This window comes from Coregonus clupeaformis, chromosome 34 (genome assembly GCF_020615455.1).
Source record: "Coregonus clupeaformis isolate EN_2021a chromosome 34, ASM2061545v1, whole genome shotgun sequence".
NCBI lineage: Eukaryota > Metazoa > Chordata > Actinopteri > Salmoniformes > Salmonidae > Coregonus > Coregonus clupeaformis.
This window is the reverse complement of record NC_059225.1, coordinates 1,031,794-1,043,749: the sequence shown is the minus strand read 5'-3', so window position 1 is coordinate 1,043,749 and position 11,956 is coordinate 1,031,794. Positions and strand designations below refer to the sequence as shown.

General features: G+C 42.5%; 1 protein-coding gene across 5 annotated transcripts in view; it reads right to left on the bottom strand.

The window, feature by feature from the left end:
• LOC121549916 (glycogen debranching enzyme-like) overlaps positions 1 to 11,892 on the bottom strand; it is a 38,965-nt gene extending 27,073 nt beyond the window's left edge. For 2 of the 5 annotated variants that reach the window (XM_045210362.1, XM_041861895.2), the window contains exons 1-9: positions 9,345 to 9,440; positions 8,724 to 8,862; positions 7,711 to 7,921; positions 6,074 to 6,243; positions 5,307 to 5,510; positions 1,498 to 1,679; positions 1,232 to 1,343; positions 848 to 974; positions 194 to 537 (exon numbers count right to left, since the gene is read on the bottom strand). In XM_045210362.1, the coding sequence (XP_045066297.1) occupies positions 194 to 537; positions 848 to 974; positions 1,232 to 1,343; positions 1,498 to 1,679; positions 5,307 to 5,510; positions 6,074 to 6,243; positions 7,711 to 7,921; positions 8,724 to 8,805 (1,432 nt within the window). In that variant the 5' untranslated portion in view covers positions 8,806 to 8,862; positions 9,345 to 9,440. Of the gene's footprint in view, positions 1 to 193; positions 538 to 847; positions 975 to 1,231; positions 1,344 to 1,497; positions 1,680 to 5,306; positions 5,511 to 6,073; positions 6,244 to 7,710; positions 7,922 to 8,723; positions 8,863 to 9,344; positions 9,442 to 9,467; positions 9,570 to 11,642 lie in introns of those variants that run through there. The other 3 variants (XM_045210360.1, XM_045210361.1, XM_045210363.1) reach the window with 3 other exon arrangements.
• Between the last annotated feature and the right edge of the window lie 64 nt (positions 11,893 to 11,956).

Sequence of the window (11,956 nt, the reverse complement as noted above, 5' to 3'; positions counted from 1 at the left end):
TTATCTTCTGACATAGGCTGGATATGACAATCCTAGTGTACCATAGGGCCCTACATTTTTTAATGACAAGTGGTCAGTAAAAACACAAGGTCCTTACAAACTTCTCAAAGAGAAGTGTGTGAATACTGAGCATGTTCTATCTGTTTAACTTGACCGGTCTGTAGAAATAGTTAGAACAGAACTATCAGCTGACCTGGCTCTGCAAAGTTCCTCAGGGGGTCGTCTGACATCACCCAGCCGTTGTGGGCCAGGAAGTGACACGCTTTGTCTGTCTGGCTCATCAGTTGCATTTCCTGGTCAAAGGTCAAGTTGTCCTCAAACGGGAAGGTGAAATATCCGCACACCACTGGATGGTTCCTGGTGATAGGTCCCAACTTAGGCCCGTGGTCTGCAAGGCGTTCGTACACTACATTTCCCACAATGCAGTTGGTGGCCTGTTCCTCATGGTAGTGCATCTCCTTATAGCTCTCCACATTCAGCTCCTCCAGTCTGTTCCTCAACCAGTTACAACACTCCTGGATGGATGAGGGCTCATTACTGTAACACAAACACATGAAATTATATGAGTGGCACAGAAGCATTTGTGACCCAACAGTGGTGACAAAGCAAATCCCATGTTAAGATAAATTGCGATCATTGCTTCAAAGAATTCCTGTTTCTCTCAAATGGGTTTAAAGCACCTAAAGCACCCTTGCAAAGTGTCTTATCGGACGCAAAGATGGGTGACCAAGCAAGGTCATTGTCTTATTGAAGGTAGCATACGCGACAAGAAAGGTGATCGGCATCGTTAGCAGTGACTCTATGAGCAGGTCTATTGTTGTAATGGAGTATCCTAAAGCGGACCCACCCGTTGGGTATGAAGGTCTCCAAGGCTGAGGTCATGTCCACAGTGTTACCGAAGCGTCGACAATGGGGGTCCGGGAGGATCCTCAGACGCTTCTTATCCTCATTCTCTAATCTCACTGCCTTGCCTCCTGGGGAGAAAACATCAAACACAAAAATACTGAAGAAGATATTAGCGGATTACATTGCAATCACGATTAGTGCACCAGATTGTTGAGTGCGAGCTGATTGCTACTTCAACAGTGGTAGCACAATATCTGGAACACAAATTATTTGTTTCAATTGATTTCCTGGGATGGCTCAAAAGAGATATGAAAAACATCATAATTGACCATAATTCAATGTAATGACACTGAAATACAAATCCTGAGTGGTTGGTAGCCCTCACCTGCCTGAAGCAGCTTCCTGAACTGTTCCACAGCCTTCTCCACGTTCACCTGGTAGAACTCCCACAGCTTGGTCCTGGGGTAGATCTCATCCCACAGGATACCTCGCAGCATCTACAAGAGGAGGCAATCAATCAATCCAACTTTGTCCTAAGAGGGACATTTGGGTTGAAAGTAGGGTAACTCAAAAGATCTCTTTATTAATTTAATTGACAATTTTCCTATTTCAATACAGTATAAAACAGAAGGGTAACACAAACCAACTCACGTGGAGTTGGTGTTCATTTTCGATGTGAGCAGGAACACCATGGTCACTGTACATCCCGTCTGCGATGTCACAGGTGAGGTGCCACAGAGCCCTGTCCAGCACCCAGGCTGGCTTCAGGTGAGGAGAGTTCACCAGGTTATAGCCACACTCAGGGTGCAGCCACAACCACCTACTGTTAGCAGCTAGGGAGAGAGAGAGAAGGGGCTGTTACTGTTACTAGGTTGTAGCCATACTCTACCCACTGGGCACAGATGTCACTTCATTGAAATGACGCGGAAACAACGTTGATTCAACCAGTGTGTGCCCAGTGGGTAGGTGCAGCCACAACCACTTACTCACAGCTAAAAATTATAGAGGAAGAATGGATCTAACCCCAGTAGGGAATTCTCTCCAATGTCATGGAATAAGACATTTGGAGCACATTCAACATTGCTTGAATGGTCATTTGCGGGTCATACTTAAGTACCAGCGAACAATAAACTTAGAAACACTAATAGGAGTTGTGCAGTGCACCCCAACAGTGTTGCCCTTTACATAGGACAAACATTGCAGCGGCAGCTGTGGCTCTTGCATCATGGTCTCAGTTTCCTCTGTCAGCATTTAGCCTCTGTTCACACTGAAGGTCAGATTGGCTGGTTCGTCGCAAAGGGGAATACTTCAATCACTCCATGACACTGTCCGTGTCCCAAATGGCACCCTATATAGTGCACTACTTTTGACCAGAAAGTAGTGCACTATATAGGTGATAGGGTGCCATTTGGGATGCACCACTGCCACACCATGTTCACACCTTCATTAGTTATTGATGCTTATGATAGGGGTAAGATAACCATGGCTCCTCCATGTCTGCAGCACAATGTGTGAGGCTGAGCTTCTGATTACATTTTGCCTAATACTGGATTGTAATAAATGTGGTTGTCTGACTGTGCGCTCTCTGTGACATTATTATGTTTCAATTCATGACAGTTTCCATCGTCAAGTGCTTCTGTTGCTATGGACGTCAACACATGATTGTTCTATTAATTTTTATTGTTAGTGTTATAACAAATGGTTGTCACCATTGATTTTATCAAATGTATGTTTGATGACAAGAGGTCAAACATTTTTGGTTATTAAATCAGTATCTTCATTGTGTACCTCTAGTAAGGATATAGGATACCCTGCTGTTCACCTGCCATCTTCCTCTGTCCATTAACACGTGATGTAAAGGTTGGAAATCTCTCCTCTCCTACTGGCTACTGCATTGGCAGTAGTCCTGCTGACCATACAGTGGGAAAAAAAAGTATTTAGTCAGTCACCAATTGTGCAAGTTCTCCCACTTAAAAAGATGAGAGAGGCCTGTAATTTTCATAATAGGTACACGTCAACTATGACAGACAAATTGAGAAAATAAATTCCAGAAAATCACATTGTAGGATTTTTTATGAATTTATTTGCAAATTATGGTGGAAAATAAGTATTTGGTCACCTACAAACAAGCAAGATTTCTGGCTCTCACAGACCTGTAACTTCTTCTTTAAGAGGCTCCTCTGTCCTCCACTCGTTACCTGTATTAATGGCATTTGTTTGAACTTGTTATCAGTATAAAAGACACCTGTCCACAACTTCAAACAGTCACACTCCAAACTCCACTATGGCCAAGACCAAAGAGCTGTCAAAGGACACCAGAAACAAAATTGTAGACCTGCACCAGGCTGGGAAGACTGAATCTGCAATAGGTAAGCAGCTTGGTTTCAAGAAATCAACTGTGGGAGCAATTATTAGGAAATGGAAGACATACAAGACCACTGATAATCTCCCTCGATCTGGGGCTCCACGCAAGATCTCACCCCGTGGGGTCAAAATGATCACAAGAACGGTGAGCAAAAATCCCAGAACCACACGGGGGGACCTAGTGAATGACCTGCAGAGAGCTGGGACCAAAGTAACAAAGCCTACCATCAGTAACACACTACGCCGCCAGGGACTCAAATCCTGCAGTAACAGACGTGTCCCCCTGCTTAAGCCAATACATGTCCAGGCCCATTTGAAGTTTGCTAGAGTGCATTTGGATGATCCAGAAGAGGATTGGGAGAATGTCATATGGTCAGATGAAACCAAAATAGAACCTTTTGGTAAAAACTCAACTCGTCGTGTTTGGAGGACAAAGAATGCTGAGTTGCATCCAAAGAACACCATACCTACTGTGAAGCATGGGGGTGGAAACATCATGCTTTGGGGCTGTTTTTCTGCAAAGGGACCAGGACGACTGATCCGTGTAAAGGAAAGAATGAATGGGGCCATGTATCGTGAGATCTTGAGTGAAAACCTCCTTCCATCAGCAAGGGCATTGAAGATGAAACGTGGCTGGGTCTTTCAGCATGACAATGATCCCAAACACACCGCCCGGGCAACGAAGGAGTGGCTTCGTAAGAAGCATTTCAAAGTCCTGGAGTGGCCTAGCCAGTCTCCAGATCTCAACCCCATAGAAAATCTTTGGAGGGAGTTGAAAGTCCGTGTTGCCCAGCGACAGCCCCAAAACATCACTGCTCTAGAGGAGATCTGCATGGAGGAATGGGCCAAAATACCAGCAACAGTGTGTGAAAACCTTGTGAAGACTTACAGAAAACGTTTGACCTGTGTCATTGCCAACAAAGGGTATACAACAAAGTATTGAGAAACTTTTGTTATTGACCAAATACTTATTTTCCACCATAATTTGCAAATAAATAAATTAAAAATCCTACAATGTGATTTTCTGGATTTTATAGGCTTCTCTCATCTTTTTAAGTGGGAGAACTTGCACAATTGGTGGCTGACTAAATACTTTTTTTCCCCACTGTACTTGAGTAGATGCCATGGGTGTCAAACTCCACTACAACCTGGCACCAGTTTCTCTGTCATAACCTTTAGACTACTAGAAGGACATGAGTCACCATGACCCTGCAATACGTTCATTATATAATTTCGATAAATATACATGCATTTCCTTTTAAGCTGGTCACTTTGTTTTGCTGTATAAAAACACCCTGTATTGGGCCTCCTGAGTGGCGCAGCAGTCTAAGGCACTGCATCGCAGTGCTAGATGTGTCACTACAGACCTCGATCGTTTTTTTAGTGGGTAAAATACCTTTTTAAAAAAAGTGATCGGGGTAAGAAACATGGGAAATGTTCAGTCAGGTATTCTCTTAATTTTTACCCCATTGCATTTTATGATGGGTCAACACCATGACTATGAAAGATTTATAAGCAAATATTTATGTTATCTGTTGGATTCTAAACTTGTGAAGTATGCATTTGTAGGTAGGGTATATGTACTCTTCAAAGGTCTGCACATTCTGGACACTAAAGCCACCTGCTGTCCTAAAGATTATCAAGAGTATTATGGCTATTTTAAAAAGGGAGCTACACGGGAGCTACTAAATATCTAAATATCATATCTTCTATCAAACCCAGGTTATCTGAGAAGAGACTTCGCTAACCCATGTTTCACTATCAGTCAGTCCTGCAAGCCTTCACCGTGGCTTGGGACCAGTACCCAGAAGGTCACAGTCATAACTCTTCATGAAACACTATCTTCTGAAGAGCTTAGAGAGGAGATCTGCTGTCTCTGTATCTATAAATGGCAGCATGGATAGGTATGTTACGTATCCCTATGCGTAGCCTACTACCCTACCATTCACAAGATGGGAATGCATTCATCCTACTGTTCGAGATAGTGTGTGAGCTGATGCTCATGTGTAGAGTGCGCCAAATGACGCCCTATTCCCTTAAAAGTGAACTACTTTTGACCAGGGCCCATAGTAGTGCACTATATACTAAAACAATACCTGTATGGTTGTAGACCACGTCAGTGATGCAGACCATGTTCCACTCTTTCTTCAGTTTCTCCACCAGGTTGCCCACATCCATCCAGGTGTAGTTCTTCCCTTCAGGAGAGAACTCTGGGTTGAGTTCCAGTTGGTCAGCCAGAGAATAGCAGGAGCGAGACATCCCTAACTTCTGCAGCGGGGTGAAGTGGATCATGTTATAACCTAGAGAGAGAGAGAGAGTTTATGATAATAGAATTTTATGAATGAGAAATGTGAATCTATGAACCCACAGTAAGAATTATGCTATAGGTACGTTACATGTTTTGTAATGAACCCAATGCCTGTCTGGACAGACAGATTTTAAGAAACGACAAACACTGCAAATATTTTTGCAGATATTAGAAATGGGTCAACGACCACCAGTATAACCAAACAGATCTCAACCACTGTGTGGGGATCCCCCAAACCACAACTCTTCGTGCAGCACAATCTATACGATGAATCAATAAAGATGAACTCTGTATTTGTTAGTATCTGTACTTTTGAACTGCAGGCACATGATTTAGAATGAGCAAACACAATTGCTGTGCTATCAAAAATAATAATTTCCTTTAGCAATTTAAACCAAATTAAATATGTGACAGTGTGACATTTATGAGTGAGGTCAGGAGTTTTTCCTGACCACGTAACCCGAGCATGAGAAACACCCATTTATACTGATGAAGACAATAGCCATGCTTCTGATCGTTGGCCAGCTGGCTATGGTATCCCATGCTGCCCCTCACCGGTCTCCTTGGCAACCCTGAGCCTGTCCTGCCATTTGTCCAGAGGCCCCAGGCACTTGGCCAGGTATGTCTGAATGGCGATACAGTCCAGGGGTAGGACACGGTTATCAGCACCCACACGTAGCACTGGGTCCACCACTATGTAGCCACTACCGGTCTTCTCTTCAGTCCTGGGAATCACACAGACCACATCAGGCAATACAACAGGCAACGAGATCAATCAATAGCATAACGTGTACGGGATAAAAGGGTTGACTATTGAGGTTGAGCCCCAAAATCACCTGCAGGTTTGTTATTATTAATATGTATTATTATGAGGTGCTTATACACAGTGGCTTGGGCAAGTATTCACCCCCCTTGGCATTTTTCCTATTTTGTTGCCTTACAACCTGGAATTAAAATGGATTTTTGGGGGGGGGTTTGTATCATTTGATTTACACAACATGCCTACCACTTTGAAGATGCAAAATATATTTTTTTGTGAAACAAACAAGAAATAAGCAGTATACTTAGGGTCATTGTCCTGCTGGAAGGTGAACCTCCATCCCAGTCTCAAATCTCTGGAAGACTGAAACAGGTTTCCCTCCAAGAATTTCCCTGTATTTAGCGCCATCCACCATTCCTTCAATTCTGACCAGTTTCCCAGTCCCTGCCGATTAAAAACATTCCCACAGCATGATGCTGCCATCACCATTCTTCACTGTGGGGGATGGTGTTCTCGAAGGTGATGAGAGCGTCTGCTAAAATGACTAAAATGTCAAATGTGTTGGGTTTGCACCAGACATCGCGTTTTCCTTGATGGCCAAAAAGCTCAATTTTAGTCTCATCTGACCAGAGTACCTTCTTCCATATGTTTGGGGAGTCTCCCACATGCCTTTTTGTGAACACCAAATGTGTTTGCTTATTTTTTTCTTTAAGCAATGGCTTTTTTTCTGGCCACTCTTCCGTAAAGCCCAGCTCTGTGGAGTGTACGGCTTAAAGGGGTCCTATGGACATATACTCCAATCTCCGCTGTGGAGCTTTGCAGCTCCTTCAGGGTTATCTTTGGTCTCTTTGTTGCCTGTCTGATTAATGCCCTCCTTGCCTGGTCTGTGAGTTTTGGTGGGCGGCCTTCTCTTGGCAGGTTTGTTGTGGTGCCATATTCTTTCCATTTTTTAAATAATGGATTTAATGGTGCTCCGTGGGATGTTCAAAGTTTCTGATATTCTTTTCCCAACCCTGATCTGTACTTCTCCACAACTTTGTCCCTGACCTGTTTGGAGAGCTCATTGGTCTTCATGGTGCCGCTTGCTTGGTGTTGCTCCTTGCTTATTGGTGTTGCAGACTCTGGGGCCTTTCAGAACAGATGTATATATACTGAGATCATGTGACAGATCATGTGACACTTAGATTACACACAGGTGGACTTTATTTAACTAATTATGTGACTTCCGAAGGTAATTGGTTGCACCAGATCTTATTTAAGGGCTTCATAGCAAAGGGGGTGAATACATATGCACGCACCACTTTTCCGTTATTTATTTGTTATAATTTTTTGAAACACATAATTTGTGAACGGGTATCTATTTTGTACCCTGCACCTGCAAATAACTAGATGTGTGTACACTTCTTCTGAACAACAAACAGTGCTTTCTTACCCAGCACAAAAGTAATACTGGTAGGACCCTGCCACTTGCAGGTCCAGTTTGCAGTACTTGTCTGAGTCATCCTCTCTCCCTGTTGGGTTTATCCAGTCCAGAGGCCAGAACTTAAGCCGGTCAAACTTCTCTCCCTCCGCAGGGTAGTTAGTGTGGACGTGCACATGCTTCCCCTGCAGAGTGGGCCCCAGCCGGAACTGGAGCTCAAAGCCTGATAGTAGAATAATAATAATAATAATAATAATAGTCTGTCATTATATTTACATAATAACAAGTAATACACAAGCAGGATATTTACTAAAAGCACTGCTGGAGTCTACAGTGAAATCAGAAAGGTTCACCCTGGACAATGACTGGATTTGATGTGAATACATTAACTAATAATGTCCTAATGCAAAAATGTCCACTTGGAAAACACATAGGCAGATGTTATGGTGTCCTGCCAATCAAATGTGCATTAAAACAGTTTTAAAACAAATCCAATGTCTGAAGTGATGCCTGTCCAAGTGATTGATCTTGCCAAACAGTACAGCTAAACTAATTGCTCCTGTAAGTCGCTCTGGATAAGAGCGTCTGCTAAATGACTAAAATGTAAATGTAAACCACAGAGAACACAAGGACTTTTCCCTTGCCATTTATAGCTGCAAACTTTTCACTAGAATATTTCAGGATAGGCTACTTCACTCAAGTGTCAAATGAATAGCAATGTTCAGCCTATGCCATAGCCTACCATTCCCCCATTAACTACATGTGCATTTCAATGTCTATATTTTCAACAGCAGGAATAATATCCCTGCTGGGGGTAAAGTAAAAGCAAGATAGCAATGTTGAGCTGAGTCACACTCTACAAATGCAAGAAACAAAACAAAAACATAATTGTCTAATAATGACAAACTTCCAATAGCCTATAATTCGCAGGACTTGTACATTCAGACATTTGGTTTTCTTGCTTCTATTACGTGCCATTGCAAATGTGAAGTTGCCCAGGATTCGAATGGCCATGGCCTACATACCTTGCTCTAGTCGGAACAGAGTCCTCTCTAGTCGCTCCATGTCATTCAGGAACAGTAGTCTGGTCTGTCTGCTCCGAACCATTTTGACGTTCCTTTTTTAGGGTGTCCTTTTCAAGCAGGAAGCGGTGCCCCCAGATTCCTACACGCCACCGTGTGAGAGAACATGCTATCATGCAGCACACCGTTTATACACTAGGCTAGCCTACGTGAATGTATGTGTGTACATGGGTTTCATATTTACATAACTGGCCACTGTGGCCTATTCATAAATGTCTCTCTCTAAACGTAAAGAAAAGCATTAGCCTATAAATGTCGCTTGTATTCCTGTTTATGCCTTGTGAAAATAAAACAAACATTTATGATTTTATCCAGATCCCCATTAGCTGTTGAAGAAGCAGGAGCTATTCTTCCTGGGGTCCACATTCATCATAAGTAAGTTCAATAATAGTTTATCTCTTATTAAAAATAACACCATCACTGTTTGGCTGTATTGAAATATCGAGTTCTATTTATATATTCAGCCCTGGTAGAAGAAACTACACATTGTAACTATGAACGATTGTACATGTTACAATGGTTGCAATATAATAGTAACATGTTTCTTTGATAAAGGAGAATCACCTTGTTTTTCCGTGTGCTCAGGATCAGGGGTGTATTCATTACGCCATGAAACGGCAACCGTTTACCGTTAAGAACCAAACGGAAGCAAACAGCGCAAACTGAAAAAAACGGGGAAGGACTTACCTGTATTTTCAATAGAAACTCTCGTTTTCGTTGCAAAACTTTTTCCGTTTGAAGTAAACGGTTTCTGTGCAAAACGTTTTGCAACAGAGGAAACGTTTTGCAACAGAATCGGTGAAGCAAACGGAACGAAACGGGGAGGGACCTACCTGAATGTGTCCAATAGAAACTCTAACTTTGCTCTGTTTGCTTCCCCTTGGTTCTTAAACGGTAAACGGTTTCCGTAATGAATACACCCAAGCTGTTTTAGTGGCAGGGGGTGTGGCAACTCTCTAATCTTTACGCTATACCCTTCACGTGCCATTGTGGTGTTAAATTAATGTATTAATTAATTGTCCGAGAGAGATTTATATGGTTATCAAAACATCACGCCAGGGTAAGCCTACAGGAAACGCAGCCCTTATTTTAAGTGTTTCTAAAATCCCCTATTGAAAAAATGAATGGTTGAAAAATGATTGGAACCATTTCCCTGTTTGACAATTTGGCAGTACGTCCAATCGGGCTCACAACCGCAGACAACGTGTAACTTCTGTCTGTAATAAAGCCCTTTTGTGGGGAAAAACGAATTCTGATTGGCTGGGCCTGGGCCTGGCTCCCCAGTGGGTGGTCCTGGCTCCCAAGTGGGTGGGCATATGCCCTCCCAGGCCCACCCATGGCCCAGTAATGTGAAATCTACAGATTAGGGCCTAATGTATTTATTTCAATTGACTGTATGAACTGTAACATAGTAAAATCTTTGACATTGTTGCATGTTGTGTTTATATTTTTGTTCAGTATATTTGCAGGTGTTTCATAGCAAACGTTCAAGTGAACTGAACGCAGCTCAGCCTAGGCGCCTACCAAAAGCACATACAGTGGGTGACCTCATCAGGAAGCCGCACACAAGTCTCCAGAAAACTTGTGTTTTGGGAGTGACAGACACCCTTTCATTATAACGTTGGGGGAAATACGTTCCCAGCGTGTTTGGTGGCCTCAAATGCTAGCCTGCTAGATAATATTGAAAATAAAATAAAATGTTAGGCTAGTTATGCTAACCCGTTTGCAATCCCTTTAGCTTTGCTTGCTAGCTTGCATTTTTCAGACAATTTTGGATGTTGCACACCCTTGCCTGAACACAGCGTGCAACATCCTAAATTGTCAGAAAATGGTGGTGGAAAATTGTGTTTCATAAAGAAAGTAGGGTGAATTCGGAATAAGTGGGACACGTTTTGCATTTATGTCTTCTGTAACCTCTTTCGACATCTATCCAACATATTAGCCCAACACATGATCAATTTCTGGAATACACAAGATGTTTCCTAATCACACACAAAAATATTTTTGACATCATATTCACAGGAGGTATGACACACCCATTTGTGTACACTGAGTCAAAAACTTATTTTCAGTTGGTATTTAGTAGACTGGGACACCATTATTATAATCCTAATTGTACCCCAATGACAATACAATTCACTAAAATAACAGTACTACAAGAAAAGTAACAGGATATAGTACATGAAGAACCAGAGCCTTGCCTAACCCTAATGTAAACTGGATCTCCTTCCTCTATTGGAAAAGCCTAGAAGACTGTCCCCCTTTTCCTACTCCATGCTGTCCTACTTTATGGTTGGCAAAGCGGGACAATAGTATGCAGTTACACCCTACGCATATTTTCCCTGTTTCTTTCCACCATCTCACCATTAAAGCTAGTTAAGGAGGAAAATTATGCCTTTGCGGCCTGAATGCAAGATGCTTTATGTACAAGCAGGTCCATGAAGGACACGAGTGTATTACAAGGGAATGAACATCAAGTATAGACTATAGCTATAGATCGCTAAAGATTGTGGATTATACTGACAAGATACATATCTATCAGCCCTAAAAATGTGAGTCGTTGTCCACAAAGCGGCGGCGGGCTGTAGCTCCCGCTCATCCTTTCTTTGGATTGGTGGAAATATCTCATTATTGTAATACTTTAAATATTCGATGAGGGTTGTTGACGTCAAATACCTGTCTTCAATAGAGAGATGCTATGCTACTAGCCTCATGACATGAATATGCATAGCCATCTCGAGATATCTCTCAGTACACTCGAAATAACTTAAATATCACAAAACGTCTATTCGATCAAATAAACCTCACGTAGCAAACAAGCCATTCTTTTTTTGTTGTTGACCAAATTCGAAACTCATTCACCTCCATACAAAAACTCATTGCTTGGTTGCGAAACAACGAAAAAAACGCCACGATCTGGAGGGCGACAAATTTTCCGCCGAGTTGGGCCTCTCTCTTACACTTCCTCTCTTAAGATAGTGGGCTTGATCTGCACTATCGTCTAGGCTAAGAGCCAACTTATGCTTGATCCGAAAAAGTTGGTCGATGGTGTGACGCAATTGCGATGTATCCAGAAGGCGCACATAGGCCAAATTGAGCTCCTTACTGAATCGCCATGCGCCTCTCAAATGTTGTAACAATGCGGAGGGCTTAATATAGCTCCGCATTGACATGAT